The sequence below is a fragment of the Lepeophtheirus salmonis genome, chromosome 4 (genome assembly GCF_016086655.4).
Source record: "Lepeophtheirus salmonis chromosome 4, UVic_Lsal_1.4, whole genome shotgun sequence".
NCBI lineage: Eukaryota > Metazoa > Arthropoda > Copepoda > Siphonostomatoida > Caligidae > Lepeophtheirus > Lepeophtheirus salmonis.
Window position 1 is genome coordinate 52,522,303 of NC_052134.2, and position 20,360 is coordinate 52,542,662.

General features: G+C 33.4%; 1 protein-coding gene across 5 annotated transcripts; it reads left to right on the plus strand.

Annotated features, from left to right (window-relative positions):
* Positions 1 to 852: 852 nt before the first annotated feature.
* On the plus strand, positions 853 to 18,373 carry LOC121116190 (terminal uridylyltransferase 4). Of its 5 annotated transcripts, XM_040710429.2 has the most exons (12): positions 853 to 964; positions 1,044 to 1,166; positions 1,245 to 2,034; positions 2,103 to 2,811; positions 3,102 to 3,447; positions 3,522 to 3,665; positions 3,730 to 4,039; positions 4,109 to 4,191; positions 6,110 to 6,461; positions 14,532 to 15,169; positions 16,902 to 17,163; positions 18,108 to 18,373. In XM_040710429.2, the coding sequence occupies exons 2-12, from the start codon at positions 1,074 to 1,076 to the stop codon at positions 18,128 to 18,130; spliced, it is 3,750 nt and encodes a 1,249-aa protein (XP_040566363.1). In that variant the 5' UTR covers positions 853 to 964; positions 1,044 to 1,073; the 3' UTR covers positions 18,131 to 18,373. The 5 variants fall into 5 exon arrangements, with proteins under 5 accessions (XP_040566363.1, XP_040566364.1, XP_040566365.1 ...); XM_040710430.2 differs by lacking the exons at positions 14,532 to 15,169; positions 16,902 to 17,163; positions 18,108 to 18,373 and adding exons at positions 6,522 to 6,630; positions 10,279 to 10,555 and having other exon boundaries at positions 890 to 964; XM_040710431.2 differs by lacking the exons at positions 14,532 to 15,169; positions 16,902 to 17,163; positions 18,108 to 18,373 and adding exons at positions 6,549 to 6,630; positions 10,279 to 10,555 and having other exon boundaries at positions 907 to 964.
* Positions 18,374 to 20,360: the final 1,987 nt, after the last annotated feature.

The following is a 20,360-nucleotide window of genomic DNA, read 5'->3' on the forward strand; positions in this document are numbered from 1 at the left end:
CTGAAAATCCTAAAATAAGCATATGTTTGTATGATGATTATTATTTTTAGATCGATTATTTAAGAGAAAAGTAGGATAGTTAGAGAAAAGTATCTTATTCTTTCTAGTGTAATATTTAATTTTTATCTACAACATGGAAATATGAAAAAAGGTTACAGTATTTATATGTTTAGGTCCCTAAAATAGCTGACATCACATAAAAACGCTCGATACAGCGTTTTCGCGTAACGTCACAATTTGGATGTCGTCCATTTTGAGGCCTAAACAACCAACTTTTATGACAAAGAAGCCCCCTTTTTAATTGATATTAAGGAAAATAGTGAGCTATTGGATGTCAAAATGGGACCAACGAATAGAAGGACTTAAGCCTTACTACTAATAAAATTTATATACTTCAAGTGTCTTGTTATATTATATATGTGACCCTAAAATGTATTATAAATATGTTAAACAGAGTTATTTCCGTGTTGTGTATGCAAAATTAAGTATTACAATCGAAAGAATAAGATACTTTCCTCTAGCTATGCTTATTTTTCGTACCTAATTGATCATTAAAAAATCTACAAATTTAGCCGTTTTTAGTATATATTACTTTGATTTAGTTCAAATATCCCTGCTTATCATAGACATCAAGTAGTATTCACTTTTTTTAAGTTCTTACAGCCATTTGATGAAGTTTCATCAAGAATGATTGGAAATTAGTTCATTTTATGTTTTAAAAATATCAACTTTGAGCCCCCAAAATGCCGTCCCCTTCAATCATGACTCAATTTACGATGTGAGGAGAAATGCTCTATTCTGGTTCTCTACGTACCAATAATGTAGGGTATTTAACAATCTCTTCCGGCTTTGCCCACCTTTTGGATGTCACCTGGTAACCCTGGACTCTGTTCTTCTTCCTTATAATTTTCTTTTCTATTTTTCTTTTACTCTCTCCCTCTTCATTTATTATGTTGTTGATTTCGTATGTCATTTTCTATTATTCTTCTATAAGGACGACTACGTTCTATAATTATATTTATTAAATAAATTTTCTTTATCAGATGATTTCCATCATCAGAGACTAGCTATTAATGGAGATGCGTAGACCTGAGAAGTGGGCGAATTTGCGGGATTATGAGGAACTACGGTTTTTGCAAGTGAATTCCATCATGATTTTGGATAAGGTGAGGATTGAGGATGTTTATATTTAATTAATATGTAAAGGCGGATTTCTTTGTTTCTTATTATTGTTATTATTATAGAAGATTCCGCGATATCCTTACGCAAAGTTCAAATGCAAGGCATGTAATTATCTCCTCACGGATATGAACCATGTGACGAAACATGTGGAACAGCACAAGAAACGCGAGAACCGCCTGGTGGAAGAATTAGTCTTCAACACTATTAAATACGTTCCCTTCGCGGAATCCTGGAACTCGACCCCTCTCTCCAAATTCCTGCTCAAAATCCATGATGAAGAACGCGAGACGGAATCCTCATTTAAGGTTCGAGAAGAGCTAGGGGAGCGAATCATTGAAGACATCACTTCCTCAGTCCCGAACATTGCCCTGCAACTCAATGGATCCTCCCTCTCACATTTTGCGCTTAAGAATGTATCTAATATGGATTTTAGTCTGCAAGTAAAAGAGTCTCACTCAGTCAAGGATGCACTCAATTCCATCTACGATACCCTAGCTTTGAAGCAGGAAGAATCCTTTTATCTTCATTTAGCCCAAGATTTTAAACAGAAATATCCTCAAATCACATTTACGATGTCAGAGAATCATATTCCATGCCGAATTCTTTTAAAGAATAAAAGTTCTCTTAAAACGTCTTTACTTTTGAGAGATTATTGGGACTTGGATGCTCGTGTACGTATTTTGGGGATTGTTGCACGCTATTGGGCTTATTCATGCGGAATCACAAATAATGTGTATACAGTCATTCCTTCACACTCCATCATTATTTTGCTACTCCACTATCTGATCCATGAGGGAGTAGTCCCTTGCATCAAAGAACATTTGTCTCAAGACGAGGAAAATGACTATGAAAGTATATATAATATTATAATTAAAGTTTCATGGTGATGTTATTATTGCATTATATTTTTAAATCTTCAGCTCCCAGAGAAATATTAGATAATTGGAATTCAACTAACTATAAATCCACTGGGGAACTTTGGGTTGGATTTCTCAAGTATTATTGTGTGGATTTTAACACCCAGGAGGTTGTTGTACAAATTTGCTCTAGTAGTTGCATTACAAAGGCTGACATGCAATGGAAGTATAAGAGACTCTCCATACAAGATCCCTACTGTTGCAATAAGAATCTTCTAAGTGTTGTTCACAACACCACAGTCTTTGAGTACATTCAGAAATGCTTTCAATACTCCTCTTTATTTTTTGGAGTGCCGCAAACGCAAAAGGGTCCTCTCTTCAAAATTGTCAGTGACGACAGTACTATACAAATAGCTTCAAAAATTGAAAATAACGGACTGAATGATGAAGTCTCAATGTCGGAAATTGTTACTTTGGAACAAGCCAATGTATTAATAGATTCTGTACAAATGGAAGATATGGTCTTTGAATGGAACGTTGAACGATTTAATAATAACTCAAAGATGCCAATAGTTTGTTCTGTTTGTACAAATGAAGGTCATACGCAAGACTCTTGTCCTGATGAAATTCTTCCAGAGGTCAATACCATGGGTCCACTGCCCCAAAGTTATCTAGCGGAGATTGATCAATTCTTTCACTTTAATATGGATTCTCTAAGATTTTCCATGTCCCAATTACATGAAAGAGAGTTAATCATTAAGGAGATGGCCGTGTAAGATGAATTCCTTCAGGGTCTTATTCAGAGTTGGTTTATGCGTGAGCGGAGCTTGGAGCAAATATAACCCTTTTCTTTCATTCCTTTTTGTAAATTTAAACCTTTTTTTCTTTTAGCAAATAAATTTCGATTCTTATTTTTTTTAATGGCATTTTTCTAGAAGATACTTTCTCAATTTTTCCTCCAAAAAAGAAAAATAAATACTCTGCACGAGGCTGGATCAATCCCCCCCACCCAAAAACCGACACTGATTACTAATTACACTCATACTCACATTTTTCTTTCAGATTCATAAGAAAGTCAGGATATCCGACTGCTGTTCTGACTGTTTATGGCTCATCAGATAATGGCTTTGGATTTAAAGATTCGGATCTTGATCTTTGTTTGACTTTTAGTGATCACGAGACAAGTGAGAACATAGATTCCAAAAATGTTATTGAGAAAGTCGCAAAAATCATTGAGAAAATGAATAGTATTTGCCAAATAAGAGCCGTTACTTCTGCTAAAGTACCGATTATTAAGTTTGTGCACCAACCAACAAGCCTAGAAGGCGATATTTCCTTTTATAACTGCCTTGCATTTGAAAACACAAAGCTCCTTAGGACATACTCCGAAATTGATCTTAGGGTGAAGGTCTGTATTTGAAAGGGAACAATAATATGTTTAATATCACTAAAATTCACTTTTTTGTATTTTATCAAATTTAGATTTTGGGATATAACGTGAAGCGATTTATCAAATCCTGTGATTTTGGTGATGCATCCAGGGGTAGCTTATCGTCTTATACTTGCGTTATTTTAGCATTGTTTTATCTTCAGCAGCTGGATCCTCCAGTGATTCCTGTTCTTCAGGTTAGTAGTTTATACATTTTTCTTCATCTTCTATAAAATGACAATAATAACATACTGAATGTAGGAATTGCCGGATTCGAAAAATAAAACTCCATCCCGAATGTTTGAAGGGCACGATGTATGGTTTAACTCTAATCCTCAGTCTATATTGTATTGGAAGAATAGTCATCACAAGAACATCATGTCCCCTGCGGAACTCCTTATCGGTTTTTTCGATTTCTTTGGGAGACAATTCGATGACGATAATATTGTTGTATCAATTCGAACTCATAGATCTGTAAAAAAGCTCGACAAAATGTGGAATACGGACTGCCTCGCCGTTGAGGATCCATTCGAAGTTAATCGGAATCTTGGAGGTCGACTTACAAGAAGGAGTATGTATTTTTCATTCCAAAATGATCGAGTCTTTAAACTTAAACTGAGTATCTTAATTATTTCTACAGTGCATCTTTTCATTAAGAAGTGTTTTATCAAGGGATATGAGAGATTTGCAACGCCCATGTCCAAGAAGTTTTATTTTATGGATGTATGTATATCTACATTTCTTATATTTCATGCATTTGTCTGCCCCGTCAACACAAAAGCAAGCATGGAGGATTTAAAATTAAAAAAATGATGATTTATTCTTTTAATTGCACTATGTAACTCCATTTTTGCCCGAGGTCTAAAACCCACATTTATTATTGCTATTAAAGCCGTACAACTCATAAGAATAATTAAAACCTTCTATACAATTAGGTTTGGCCTGTTGAGCCTTACGATTTAAAGCTATATTTCGACGGGAAAGAACCCATATAGATGAAAATCAATGTTTTTAATAATTCATATAAAAAAACGTTCTAGTAATTGAAAAGCAAAATATTTTTTATTTTTTCTTGATAACAATTCCTAACTAGAATGGGCACTCGAAAGAGGGCTAAACCTCAGACTGAAATCAAAGTGTATTATTTTTCTCCGTTTGTTCGAAAGTTATGGTCGATTATGCATTTTTTACGTTTTGTGTTACCTTGACTTTGACTTTTCAAAATTTAATGGCCTCTTACTGTGACCAAGTTTGATCAAAATCGATCATTAAGTTTTGCCGTAATCCTGGGGACTAACAAACAAATAGGAGCAACAACATAAATTCGTTCGCGAAATTTAAAAGAATGTCTCTAATCCGATTTTTATTGAATAAATTGTTGGATTTTCTTAAAACCTATATATATGTTGGAGATTTTAATGGTCGTTTTCATGTTCTACTGCTAAAATAGCAATAATTAATATGAGTTTCAGACCATGGGCATTACAAGACATGAATTTTGTTTCATAGTGTTATTATTGGTTTGATTTGTAGGTTAAAGTAAATAATGCTGTTTACGTCGGCAGAGTGTTTAATGGTGCGTGCCCTCCAGTGTGAATATGCATTAATATTTTAAGAAATGGGAAGGGAAATAAATGATTTTTATTTATTATTTGAAATTCTGCTTCCCAATTTTTAATATTTTTTGGGGATTACTATATTAGCAATGATTATAAATCAGCTCCAGGGTTATTTTCTGGAATTTTTTTAATGGCACATCTCACTTTTCCATCTTTTTAAAAATAAACAGTTAGGATTTTTGTATTCCTCGATTGTATCGATTTCATAAAAGTAGATATTTTAGTTTTGCAATTAGTCCATATGACTTAAATAATTGAATTCGATTTACATATTACATGCATCACTTCTTCCGAGCATGTTGTCTACTGAGAGCCTGATGAAATTAGTGTTTCTCCTTTTTTTTCGATCAGTGCACCTTTCAACTGTGTATACAATCTTAAGGTCCCTCTGTAAAATATGATTAAATTCAACTATAAAAAAGATAATGTAAATTTACTTTTTATTTTGAGCGGGAAGTAATGATTAACAAAGAAATGTAATTTACGAAATGTAAATATTAATAATAACTTAAATTCATATAGCTCTTTTAAAAACAGAGGTTTACAAATCTTGTATACTTTTTACATGCACATTGAAGAGTGGAAATATGTTTCGTCCCTTACCCTGTTCTACAAAGGAATGTAGTTGTTTAGATGATGAAGTATCGTGGTGATAGAGGAATTGGTTTCTCTAATGATCGATTTTTGTAAGTTAAATGTCAGAATAGGTGATTTTTTAGAGGCACTCCTGTATGCAGTTAAAAAACTGCTCTAGACTATATAGAGTTATTAAAGATGTGAAAATTGTCTAATTCAAAATGAAAAGTATATCTTGGCGAGGCTGATCGACGACATATTTGCTGTGAGACTATAGTACTCCTTGCTTGCTAATACATTTGAGATAAATTCTAAATAGGATGAATTATTAATAAGAGCTCTGATGTCTTGTCTAATGGATCATTTTTTTCAAGATTGCTTTTGTGTTGACGTTTTGTTGTGTATATTTCTTTTGTTAATGAACAGTTTTTGATTGTTTCTTACAGCCAAATAAATATTTTTTTAATGCGTCAAACTTGGGAGTCGGTAAAGTGCCTACTGACCGGGGTTGTCACATATGTGGAGGAATTTGGCATGTCGTACGTGAGTGTCCGCGTAAAATGATGACCAAACGGCACAAAGGGAACAAAAAGAATCATCATGGTGAGGAGAGAAACAACAATAATACTCCAAACTCAAATAAAAAGTCGATTAATGAACATAAAAGAATCACGGATCGATCAAGTAATGATAATTGGAGAGGTTCCCCTCGACATAAGGATGTGAAGACGTCAGCATCAAGAGTAGCAGTTGCACCACCATCACAGAATATTAATCCTACTCATCCTCCTCGTAAAGGTAAAGATAATAATATATTGTTAATTATACCCTTGGGTAACAAACGATCATCTTGGACAGAAAAAAAGAAATCATCTCCTGTTCTAGTTATTAGCAAAAATGAATTAGAGGAAAAAAATGATGCCGAGAATATTGATAAAAAAGCTCCAAATAAGAGGAAGAGGATAAGGTAATGACAAAAAGTATTCATTATTCCTGGACATCATCTCAGTGATGATGTGTTAATAAATAGACTCAAAAATAATATATAGCGTTTTCATCTGATATCCGCCATTTTGGGGTTGACCTTACCGACCAAGTTTTATAACAATATGAGCCCCTTTTTTCTTTAATACTAAGGAAAATAGGAAACCATGCTGTGTATTTGGATGTCAAAACATAAACCAGGGGTTCTCAACCTTTTTGCGGCTATCACTTGTACTTGTGTAAAGGTGATTGATTTTCTAAAAATAATGTTGGGACACCTTCCCAAATAAATTTGTCAAAAACCTAACATGTTTATACAACAAATTTATACAAAGTTGTCTGTTTGTCTGCGGAGGAATCCTTTTTAAATATTGTGCACTTACTATGTTCGAACTGATTGGCTTATTTATCTGTTTAAAAAAAAATAACACTGTAGCAACGAGCGTGTGTAGCTAAAGCTCAGCGCGTCCTATGAACAAAGAAAGGTAAAAGGAATACATCTATATTATTAACACAAACTTTGTCTATCTTTGCTTCTTTTTGTCGGCCCCTAATGACTCCCAAGTAATGCCGTGTTCTACCTCAATTTAATACATCAATAGAGACGTAAATATAAACTACATCAGTTGACAGCTGCACATTTTAGAGGAATGTTGTTACTTAATTTTTCTTATTACCTGTTCTTGCTCAACTTACAGGCAATAAGAAAATGAAAATAACTTTCGAAAGTGCTCCCTGTTATGCTTGTGAGTTGTAAAAACTATGTACTGCTGCCGGTATATGAAACAAAAAAGTAAGCAAATGGCGTAATATAAATACAAATGTATTTTACATAGTTATGACTAAAAAAGGACAATCGTATAAAGTAAAAACTAAGTTTCGTAATTAGAAAAGAAAAAACCGTTCTCTAACACGATTTTCTGACGGTTATTAACATCTCCGTCTTAAAGAAGCATTGTCTATCTTTGATGTAAATTGATTCTAAAATGCATAATATAATTAATATACATGAATTTAAATATAATTACAATTTTTATCCTGCACTAATGCTAGAAAGTTCTCTACTTTATACCATTAATTCATTATCTCCTCCAAAAATCATATAACAGGCAGCGGATATTAAAAAGGGTCATAATTCAGTAATACCGTATGTGTCGCTCTATATATCCCATCACTAGTTATGACGTTACTTTATTTTTATACATACCAGAAACAAAAGCACTAATGATTTAAACCTCAAGAGTGGGGATTGCTAAATGAAACTGTATTTTTATTATTTTAAAAGCAAGTTTTTATTTAAGTCTCTATACAGAGCGTGTTCATTGACGTCATTGGGGTCCAAAGTTGATACTTTTACTACATAAAATATACAAAAACCTTGATAACACTCCATCAAATGGCTTTATGAATAAAAAAGTATTTACACTTTTATAGAATACTACTTGATGTCAATGATAAAGAGTGATATTTGAATTTAATTAAAGTAATATTTACTAAAAATGCACTGTATATAGTGCTCCCTGATGTAAATCATATAAATATTTTTGATGCAATAATTAATAATGTAGTCGTATTAATGAGATATTGGAGGTGTGTGCACGTATACAAAGATAACTGTTTCTGTTTGTTTTGGTTATTGGTATCTTATGTATACCATAATTCATGTGCATTTTCAGTATATGTGCAGATTTGAATTAAATATAGGCGCGGGTATGTTAAAATGATTATTTTTTTATTATTATTAGTGAGCGCTCTAGAGGTTAAAGTACTCATCAGTGATCCCAACATTATTATTATTTAATTTTTGAGGATAGAACACGTCATTTGAAGTGATATAATTTTAATTGTATTGAGTAGTTACGTGTGAGTGTGCTCTTAAAAAACGGTGAGTAATACTGAGGATTTCATGAGGAGTTATCTTACAAGGTTAATAGAACTACATGGTTAAACCATAACGCGTATACGACTGATGTTTGACTTTCACCATGCTTTTAATATTGACGTCATAGTAGATGAATGGTTGGGTGTTTTGTCAAAATCTCTTTTTCTTACCCAGCAGTCAGTGCGATACATTAAATTGAAAAATTATAGGAATAGTGACGTCATAGACTATGAGTGGTTGCGTGTTTAGCCAAAATCTGCCTATCTTACCCAGCAGTCGGTACAATACATCAGATTGAATATTCTAGCAAGGCCGATTACATTATGGTCTAACCTTGTATTTCTATAAACCTTGGTATCTTCTATATCATTTATGATTTGTTTTTGTTTTAGCCGACGCCTTATTACTCCGGACAATGCCGGGTACTAATACAAGGCAATTGGGCGATACAAATTTTATAGACAAGAAGGTTCAGTCCTTTTATTTGTTGATCCCATTTTGACATTTAATAGTTCACTATTTTCCTTAATATTAATAAAAAAGGGGGTTCTATTGTTAAAAAACTTGGTTATCTCGTGAAAACGCTTTATATTAATGAATAGTTAAAAGGGGAAAACACCCTCAATGACGTCACGAGGGATTCATTTTACATTATTTATGGACCAATAAGTGGGGCCGGGCTGTACAGCAAAGAATTCATCAGCCCTATATTAGGACTGAAATGACACTAAACACGAGTACTTACTAAATGTCTTCAAATACTGAGAATGATATAAATTGCCTCTTTAATTGGTTGTGAGATGATTAGATGTAGAATGAATACCCATATGATGTACGAGGTATGTTCAAAAAGTAAGGTGTCATTGTATTTTTAGAAAAAAATGTTTATTTATTCATCAAACTTTATGTTGTCCCCTCGAAATATAATACACTTGTCCCAATGATTTTTCCAATCCTCGAAGTACTTCTCCTAAGCACTTTTCGGTATAGCCTTGAGCTCTTCCAGGGATGCAGTCTTTACCTCCTCAAGCGTTGCAAATCCACGTACTTTCATAGGTCTCTACAGTTTTGGGAACAAGAAAAACTCTCATGGGGCTAAATCCGGTGAATATCGTGGCTGAGTCATGACTGTGGTGTTGTTTTTTTGCCAAAAAAATTCTCAAAACCAAATAAGTTTGAGCAGGGGTATTATCTGGATACAAAACCTATGAACTGTTTTTCCACAATTCCGGACGTTTTGTTGGTATTGCTTCTTTATTGATCGTACGGCCATATGGTAAGAACTCCTCATCCACTACGCCACGGTAGTCGAAAAAAAAATAGTGATCAAAACTTTGACAATTTTTATTGTGTCATTGTCATCTTCTTGTTCATCTTGGAAGAGTTTGTACCGCTTCTAAACATTTTTTTTTTACTCAAAATAGTTTCACTGTTTACCATTGTCAACATTTCATGTGTTTTGGACTTTCATTTTTTACACCAAATTTGATGCAAATCCATGTTTTTCAATAGCAAATAAAATCGCCAAACACCCAAAATACTTCTAACCGTTATGCCTCTCACAAACAAACTAAACCTATTATATAGCTGAAACAGTAAATATATGTTCCAAGCGAGTGTACTCTAACATAAAAAAAAATTAGAATGTACGTTGCCCGCGAAATTTGAAAAGTCACCTTACTTTTTGAACACACTTTGTATTAAGTTAATTCTTATATTATCATGACGTGTTGTATTTATTTTAAATAGGAATAGGAGGAGTAAAGCAATGGAAGAGAAGAATGTTATTAAAAATCTTGAAGAGAGGAGACAAAGAAAAAGACCTGAGAAGAAGAAAAAAAAATCCCTGTTTTTCTTCACGATTATGAGTTGGAGTCTATCGCATTCTATTATGAGCATGGCCCAATAGAGTTGTTGAAATAAATAATATACATATTTATTTATTGTTAGGTTATAAATGTATTATTGCTTTCCCAATAAAACAACAGAAATGAGATTTTTTTTCTGTTCTTATGTATATCCAATAGATCGTTTGCTATCATCTCGGGGTATTATTATGAATAAGTTGTACAAAAATGTGTATGTGGACAAAGAGGATACTCTATATAATGAAGGTGCACTCTTTTTTTTTAATCCAATTTATAGCTATTTTTCTATTAGGGGTAATTTATTTTTTCAAGTAATTTTAACCCATATACTACTAGAAACCATTAAGCGAAGGCTCAAGTACCCCCCCTAAAAATGGTGCAGAAGAGTTCTGAAAATACTATAATTACATAACACAAGCTCAAAAGGTCATATGACATATTTTTACAGAAAAACAAGTATATATCAAGGTTAATAGAAATACAAGTTTATACCATAACGCGTATACGACTGATGTTTGACTTCCACCACGCTTTTAATATTGACGTCATAGTAGATGAGGGGTTGGGTGTTTTGTCAAAATATTTTTTTCTTTCCTAGCAGTCGGTACGTTACATCAAATTGAAAATTCTGGGAATAGTGACGTCATAGACTATGAGTGGTTGCGTGCTTGTCAAAATCTGCCTGTCTTGTCCAGTAGTCGGTGCATTACTTCAGATTGAAAATTCTAGTAAGCCCGATTACATGATGGTCCAACCTTTTATTTCTATTAACCTTGGTATACAAAAGATTTAAATAGTCACATACAGGGTAGGGCAGCAAAACGTGGACTCGAGTGACAGATTTAGAAATACATCAATAATTTTATATCTTGAAGAATAGGGTGAAAAAATAATATTAACAAACCATGTAAATAAGGTTTTTCTCAAAACTTTTTTCACTCAATATGGCCACCTTCATTAACAATCACAGCCTTTACACGTCGCCTGAAGGCCATGCAGGAGTTGATGACAAACTCATCTGACAAGTTGTCCTTTGGAGCCACTATGGAGGACTTCAGTGAGTCCACATTTGGATGTGAGGTCCTGTTGGTTTCCCTCTCCAAAGTGCCCTATATAGAAAAGTCAAGTGGGTTCAAATCTGGTGAAGAATCTCTTTGTACCAGAATCGAGGCTGCATGTTATCTGCTGACAACTTTTGCCACTTGGCGGAAGTGTGAGAGGGGTAACCGTCCTAAGGCCTCACGTAGTTATCCTCCGGGTCGTTGGTCTTCCGGCCATGGAGTCCCTAAGCACCTTATAGTTAGCATCCTGGCCGATTTTCAGTCCAGCCTTGAAAAAGAACGGATGCATCTTATTTCCCATCAGAAGCCACAACGCGGAAGACCATTGTTCGGGACTGATATTTGGTGTGGTAAACCCCTTGTTTCCGATAGCCAGCGGTTGTGGAATTGATCAAGTGTGAAAATCTTGTTATCCGAAAAAATTTTCACAATTTTTCTTTTACCTCTTAAGCCTCCTCGCCTTTATGCATTCTGTCAGAAGGTTATGTGGGTCTTTGTGAAAGAAACTAATCCCATGTTGTGCTTTATAGCCCTCCTGATAGTCCAAGGAGCCACAAATAATTTTGTTGGAGTAGCGATTCATCGACTTAGTGTGATCCTCCTTTATATTCTTCTCCAAACTTAACAAGAACTTCGTACCCCTCTCTAAGTTATACCCTCCACTTCTGGACATCCTGGAGAGGTCTTTTCCTTTTTTTTCATCCTGGCCAACTTAAAAACCAGGCTTCTAGAACACTTAACAATTTCCTTAACCTTCATCACATCAACTCAAGCATCTAAGAGATCTGAAATGTACTGCATTTTTGCTTGTTAGTCATCTCATGATAATGAAATGACAAAATAATTAGTATAATTTGTTTATGTCAAAAGGACGGTGGAAACAGAATATCAAAAAATAATCACTAAAACTTTACATAGTAATGGAAAAATTAACAGTCCACGTTTCGCTGCCCTGCCCTGTATGCCTATATTTAAAAGTAAGACCTTTGAAATTAATAAATCATTGTTTTTATGAAATTATTTAATTCTAATATCAAACTTATCACAGGCCTCTTTTTAAGGTATAGGTATACATTTGACTATTTTCATATAATAAATTGTTTTTTCATAAAAATATGGGAAATTGTTGTAAAATGACCTAATGCGCTTAGGTTATGTCATTGTAGTCATTTCTCAGTTTTTCTAACACATTTGTAGAGGGCACACTTGAGCCTTCACTTACAGGTTTCTTGTATTATAATTCGAACCCTCCCTCCACGTAGACTCGTTTGTCCTCTCCTAAGAACCATGTGTTTTAATTCCTTTCAAAAATATATATATATATTTTTTTTTTTGACGTTTTTATTGAAAATAATTTCATTTCATTTTTTAAACTAGCCTTTTTTTTAAAGATAAGGCTAAGGTCTTCCTATGGACTTTTTTAAAGTTGTTCCATATTTCATTTAATGACGTTATATATTGAAAATAATGTCATTTTATTTTTTAAACTGGCCTTTCTTTTAAAGATAAGGCTAGGCCTCCCTATGGACTTTTTTAAAAGTTGTTCAATATTTCATTTATTTACTTTTTTTTAAAGAAAATAATGTCATTTTTTAAACTTATCTTGTTTTAGATAATGCTACGGCCTTCTTTTGTCTTTTTACAAAGTATTTTACTCAATTTTCCTATTTTTTTAGAGAGCATACTATTAAAATTCTTACTTCATACTCCCCATGATCTCATTTATGTCATTTTGGTACATTTTTCAACTCTACCTTGTTTCAAGCTCACCCTACTCAACAAAGATATATGTGGTTTTAGGCCGGATCCCCTTTCCTCATAATTTACTACGTGGTTTTTGAATTCCCCCTTGGTAGAAAAGTTATCAAATGAAAAGTATAACGGAACAAAATGATGAAGAATAGATGAAAGTCTAAACGACCCGAAATTTTTATTTAAAATTGCTCATTTCTTTTCCAATTCGGAGACATGAAAATAAATCATGGAAGAATAAAATTTCAGTTTAAAGTATATTTGCAACTTTTGATTTCACCGATGTATAGTTTTATCGTTGATTTCAAAAAATTAAGTTATTAAACAAAAGTTATACTTAACCATATTCGATTTTATTTGTTTTTTTTTAAATTGTGAAAACGAACATTAATTTACTCAAACTGTAAATTTCTTGATTTTTTATCAAAAAAACATATTTGGACTATGTCTACCTGCCATTTCGAAAGGTTATATGTATACTTTTTTATTTGTGGCTGAATTTGGGAACCCCGCTCTTCTCCAAGCGCGGCGTTACCTCGCCAACACAAAAATACACCATGTATTTTGCTGTCAGCTGTCAATTACCTCTACTCCCTTGATACGTCATGGCTATTTCATAATTTATTCTTTTTGGTAAATACACAAAGTTATAAGTTATTCAATACGTCATATGCTCCGTTTCCAAAAGAACAGGAATACAATTTTTGGTTGATCCCTCGTTGGTCTGAAAAGTTTATTACCTCAACCTGAATATGGCAGGACTCGTTATTAAAAGCTGGTCACATCCAAGGTTAATAGAAATACAAGGTTAGACCATCGAGCTTGTTAGAATTTTCAATTTGATGTACCGTACCAACTGCCGGGCAAAACAGACTCTTTTTGACGTCATAGAGTCTAACAACTGTATATTAACAGCATATATTACTAGAAATTATATGATCAATAGCAACAGTATATACTCTTTGACGTCACTATTAAAAAGCGTTATGGTATAACCTTGTATTTCTATTAACCTTGGTCACATCTATATAGTATCTGTTGACAAAATGAGCCCCCTTTTTAAACATACCTATATGTATTCATTTTAAAAATTGTTCATAAATAATATCAGAATGATAATCTGCCCTGTCGAAAAAATTACTTTGGGTTTTTTTTTGTCTAGTCTCTTTTTGGTTGAAAGGTTGCGTGATACAATAAAGATAACGATGTGCTAGGTCCTTTAAGTAACTGGAGGGGGAGCGGGGGAGTGAAAAAAGAGTGCAATTTTCTATGTATAGAGTACTCCTTGGTTTAGATTTAAGGTATTCCAAAAATATTTCAGACTATGCCACTAAGATCATCATGAGAACGGGGATTGGTGGCAATGATACTGAGCAGGCCCCCTCCTCCCCTCTTCCCTACCTACTGCAACAACCCGCGATATTAAATGAAGAAGACAACTCCGATAGATCAGTGGACCTAATGAACCTCCTTCGAAAATCAATGAACCTTAACACAAATATGGACGAACCACAAGAATCCTCTGGATTCCATAGGTTTGTTCACGGAGCTATCCGTGCTGAAGACTTGGAAAAAAGATTCGAATCTCCGACGGTGATAGGTGGTTCCGGCCATCATCCACCACCTGGCTTCATAGGTCAACCGGATAATCAATCACAACCCTTGGGAATTGATACAATTTTTCGTGGATTACCTCCAACCCATCTATCTTCAGTGGACGCACGAACGAGTATTTCGTCTTCGTTGCATAATAACACTAACAACGTCACCAACGATAACCATCTGATGATGGCTAGCGGTGGTATAAGAGGAACTCCACATAAATCGCCCAACCAACCGTCGTCACAACAGTTTTCCGTGCCCCTTCACTGCGGCCTACCCTTTGATGTAGAACAACAACAACGACCGGAGCAGCATAAACTGGATATGGCCAAGAGTAACAATAGAATTGAACATTTGGTAAGATTGCGAATATTTCATATATCATTACCGTGACTAAGTAGTTTTTGAGTACACCTCCCCTGGCACAAATTTTATATTTTTGGATTTGAATTACAGTTATCGAATTTGAATATTGAGTTGAGTTAATTTCGAGTAAACGTAAATTTCAGGCAACGAAAAATATTTTTTCATTTTGTTGATAAAATGCAAGCTCAACAATAAAGTACTACCTCAATAAGGCATTCTAAAAACTTGGCGCGAATTATAACAAAGAAAAAATCTTCCGGGAAAAATGTGACAATGTAATTTATAATGAAGGATTCAGTAAAAATGTTGAAACAACTACAGATGAGATTAATCTATCATCACTCAAATATTTCGATCATTCGAGTTTTCAAATAATATTTCAGGCCAGTAATTTTTAGAAAAGTGTCAACTTCAATTGGAGCTAATTTGATACACAAATGACCTTTGAAGTTTCTGCATCTTTTTAGCAATTTAGTAAATAGCCATTGTTTAATTAATTACCCTATCAATGTAATAATTTATGTTTAAAGAGCTTTATATCATTTTCCCTGAAATAAACTGTATGTACAGGCTGCGGAAGTAAACTTTTCCGATCAGCAAAAACATTTTTTTGACTAATTTGGCACGGGCCCCTTAGAAAATATGCTTCATGTATATAGATTTCAAAGAAAATTCCTAGGTCAGATGCAGTAAATGTAATACTATAATATTTACTTATAATTAATCAGTTGCATCTCTATCGGACCAACTAAAGGAATATTAATATATACATATTGTTGGTTAATCACTGAGGCTGCATCTTATTCGATATGGTCTTCATAACAAGCAATGACAGCCTCAATACGGTGCCTGAAGTTCCTACAGGCCTTGAAAATTTTCTCTTCAGTTAGTTTGGCCCAGGCCGTAGATATGAAGGACTTCAGTTCATCCACATATTGGTGCAGGGCTGCATTTGTAATGCCCTCGATGGCGCTTCACAAAAATAATCAAGGGGGTTCTAGTCGGAGAATGACGGAGGTCGCATGTCCTTTTGCCAGAAATCAGCAAAGTTTTAGAGGTAGAATTCCTCTTTCTGGAACTCTATATGTCCCTTTGCTAATGTTCTTGGGATTCTGGATATTGCGGAAGGGCCTGACATCCATCTTGACCATGACAGTGATGTCTTTTTTGGTTATATATGCGTCAAGCAAGTCGGACAAATTACGCCTTTTTGTCTTCGGTCATTCATTTGATGGCCGATTCATAAAAAAAGCTTATAGATGACGTAATCACATGAATAAAAAATTTATTAAAATCCGATTAATTTGACCGGAAAATTTGTCCCTTGCGTTGTATTCAAATATTACTCGAACTTGAAAAAAACTCGACTTTACTAAGATCGACAATTTGAAAAACTTGACACGATTGCGAAGGATCAAAACTACACATATTCGAATTAAGAAGATTAATCATATCTGTAGTAGTTTGTACTTTTTTATAGAAGCATTCTTTGTAAATGCCATATGTTTGATGTGACTGATTTGAAGCAACTACTATAAAAACACGAATCCAACTCAGATTTGAATTTAAAAAATGAAAAGGAATGTATCCTTTTCTTGCCTTTAGTTGGAGATTATTTTATGTGGATGCATCAAAAATAGGAATAACCATTAAGTCCCTGAAGCCCACAAATGTTATTGCGTCTTATATTAGGTCTTTTTACATGTGTTATAATTAATTTCAGTTAGGACCCGGCCTCATTCTTCCTCCTCCACTCAATGTTTCTGAATTATCACCAGGAGGACTGAGATTTATCAATGGAGCTCCTTTATTGGATGTTCAAAGACACTTAATGCATAATACGGATTCATTGGGGTCACCTCCGGGATACTTTTTACCATTGCAACCACCTAGAGAAAGTCACAAAGGATTTTTTGAAGAAAATTGCACCTTGGGGCCCACCAGCACCAATCCTCCTCCTCAACTCATTCATAATAACCATCCAAGTAAAAGGAATTGACAGTTGTTGTTTTTTATTTGTTTAATATATTTTTTTAAAGAAACACACATTATTTTTCAATTTATAGCCTGCAACAACGTCAAAGATTTCTTTGTTCTCATAATTAATATGACATAGGGTGGTGCTTTTGTTTTTCATTTTTTCATTTTTGTTTTTCACATTTCAATTACGGTTAGTGTGCAAAAGTTGCTGTAATCTCGTAAAAAGATTGCTATTTCTATTCTATGCAAAATGTCTTCATTTTTAGGCCTTCTTGAAAGAATTTAATATAGAAAAAAAATATTCATTTATTTTTCGAAAATAACCTATTTTCAAAGATCAAAAAGGTTGATCCTTTTTGTGTTTTGTTAATTTGTTCACCTGTTTACTATGATGTCATTTATGCCATATTATTCAGGCCTACATAGTTTTAGGTTCTTAGCCCTCCACTAAGTACCCAAGTGGTTATTTAAAGTCTCCTATGGAGTTTTAACAAGCCTTACGTTTGTGCTCTTCTTATTCCTTAAAAAGAACTTAGGAAAATAGATTTATATAAACTTTTTATGGGTTATAAAAATATCTATTAAAAGTTTTTAATGGAAAATAATTGAAATTTGCTTTATTTAATATTTATTGATTAAATAAAGAATGTATTTAATCTTTTTTCAAACTTTGACCGTTAAAGAGTATTATGGCAAATATTGTAAAACATTCGGATTTTGCATAGGATGGTATTTTCTTACCAATGTGACGACAACAACTTATTCCGCACCTTTTGTAATCGAAATTCGAAAAATGATAAAGAAAAAACCGTCCTAATATATAATTTTATTTTATTTAATTACTTAATTTTATTTAGCAACGTACGTTCATAACCAAATTATGATTTAATTAATTTTATTTATTACAAATGGGTTGTAAATTGAAGTAATGAATTTTACTTTACTTTAGTAGAAACAGAAAAAATTATTTAAGACAGTTGTAATAAATGTCTTAGATTGGGAATCTCCCCTTTCCTCTCTAAATACACACAAATTTTCACTACAAAGTTAATCATATTTTTTTGTTCTTTGTTAATCATAAATTTATTATCATTTATATATATGGTAATCATATGTAATACCTTGTAATTAATTAATTAATTATTCGTCATTTTTTATATAAAGAATAACGATATTTTTAAATTGATATGAAATATACCAAATATGTATTCAAAACAGAGACTGTCCCGTTTTTGGGCCTCATATTTTCCTCCCTCCAAATATGTACCTTTTTAGGGTAGAGAGATTAAAAAAACCACTTTGATCAAGTTTGAGGGGGTGAATTAATAAAACAACGGAAATTGACCATTTTTAAGCCGTTCTATATAACAGTTGGTCCGTTGAAATCTGAACTCTTACTAATTCAATAATTAATGAAGTTTGAAATTAATTCATATTAAAGCATAAACCATTAGTTACGTAACAAAACAAACGTGAGCTCCCTAGCTTATGTACAAGTCGACAAAATGATACTTGAACGTGATCGACAAATTTCCATTCGCGCACTACTTGACGCATCCTATGAGTTACAGGAAGAATTAGAGACATTGATGAATCATTGAAGACACTTTGTACCACTAACCACTCCTTTCTAGCCTTGGACTGCAAGACCGTCTATCTGGTCCTGTTTCGCCTATGTGACTGCCCTTTTGCCGTCGGTGCAAGCAAATGGAATTATAGTTTTCTTCCAACTGAAAACCATCATTGCTGCTAAAGCCACACGTTTAATTATAGTATCTATTTTATTGACATTCTATCGTTAACTAATAAGTTATATCTTGTTGAAGTTTAAAATTCAAAGTGTTTAGATGTTCATGGACCACCCGGTATAGAATACGATCAGTCGAAAATTGTACTTATTTTATTTCTTAGGCTTTGGTTTATGGGTAGAAAATACCTTGTGCACATTCATTTTTAATAATTTAAGGGCTCTAAGAATATGGGCTCAATGATTTAGGGGTTTCTTTCTTTTATCGAACATAAAATAGTATAATTGAACGAGTGGCATCGCAACCATATTGGCCCTGCCTCCCACCCCACTTTTCTGTAGTTGTTATGGTGATCTAAATGAAAATTATCATAATTTGAGGAATTATTAAAAAGTATTTTTTATGATTCGTAGAAATATAAAAACCGAATAGCACAACACAACATGAAATAATAATCAAAATGAAGAAGGGCTCTTGTACCTGTATCCGAAGGCTCAAGAAATTACTACAATGACATAAATAATATAAGTTCGTTAGGTCATTTGACGTGTCTTTATATAGGTATTTAGTAGTAGCGAGACTCGGTCCAGCAACGAATTTGTTTTTCGGTTCAGTTTTAAGTGATGTTTTTTAGACAGATTTGGACCGATCAAAATTAATCCGAGCTATATATCTATTTAAACTTCGTATAACGTCATTGTACTTGAAAAAACATTTGAAGTCATGTTATAAACAATTTATTTGTAAAATCGGTCTAGATGGATTATTTTGGAACCGAACTAGACCGAATTTTTCCTTTGGACGGATCTAGACCAAATTTTTATATAAGATTGGTCCAGACTGAGCTTTTTGTAGGCCCGAATTAATTCGGTCCAACAAAAAATATAACGGCCTAAGAGAGGTCTTAAGATTTCCAGACCGGACCCCAACACTAGTATTTAGATATTTTGCTATTTAATAAAAAACTTTAAACGGCTTTCACTTACAGGCTTCTAGTATTATATAAATAAACATTCTTGTTTAAAATGATACCCCTCAATAGTAACCCGCCATCCCGTTTGTATTCCTTTTAAACATATAACATTGAAAAATAAATTTTAACTCTAAAATAGACCAAAAAAGTGTTTGTCCCTTTTTTAAAATAAAAGTTAAAAAACATTCCGTCAAAATGGGCAAAAAACAACAACAGCAATGCAGACTTCCTAATGATGTGATCATTATGTAATCTCCCTTTAATTTGCAAATGCAATTGTACCCTAGTTGAAGGGGGATAGTTGGTGAATTTCAAAGGAGGATTTTTGATAGAAATGAGAAATTGCAAATCATTGAGAGTGTGTCCCAAATACTAGAAAAAGATTAGTAATTGTGTTTATAATTTGAATTTCTAACTTTGGTATGAATGTTACTACTGGATATCGTATCCACACGTAACAAATGAATATTTAAAATTGTCG

Coding starts and splice junctions, on each gene's coding strand:
- LOC121116190 (XM_040710429.2), top strand. CDS start 1,074: ATGGAGATGCGTAGACCTGAGAAGTGGGCGAATTTGCGGGATTATGAG. Junction 2,035..2,102: donor CGAGGAAAATGACTATGAAA/GTATATATAATA, acceptor TTAAATCTTCAG/CTCCCAGAGAAATATTAGAT. Junction 3,666..3,729: donor CAGTGATTCCTGTTCTTCAG/GTTAGTAGTTTA, acceptor TACTGAATGTAG/GAATTGCCGGATTCGAAAAA.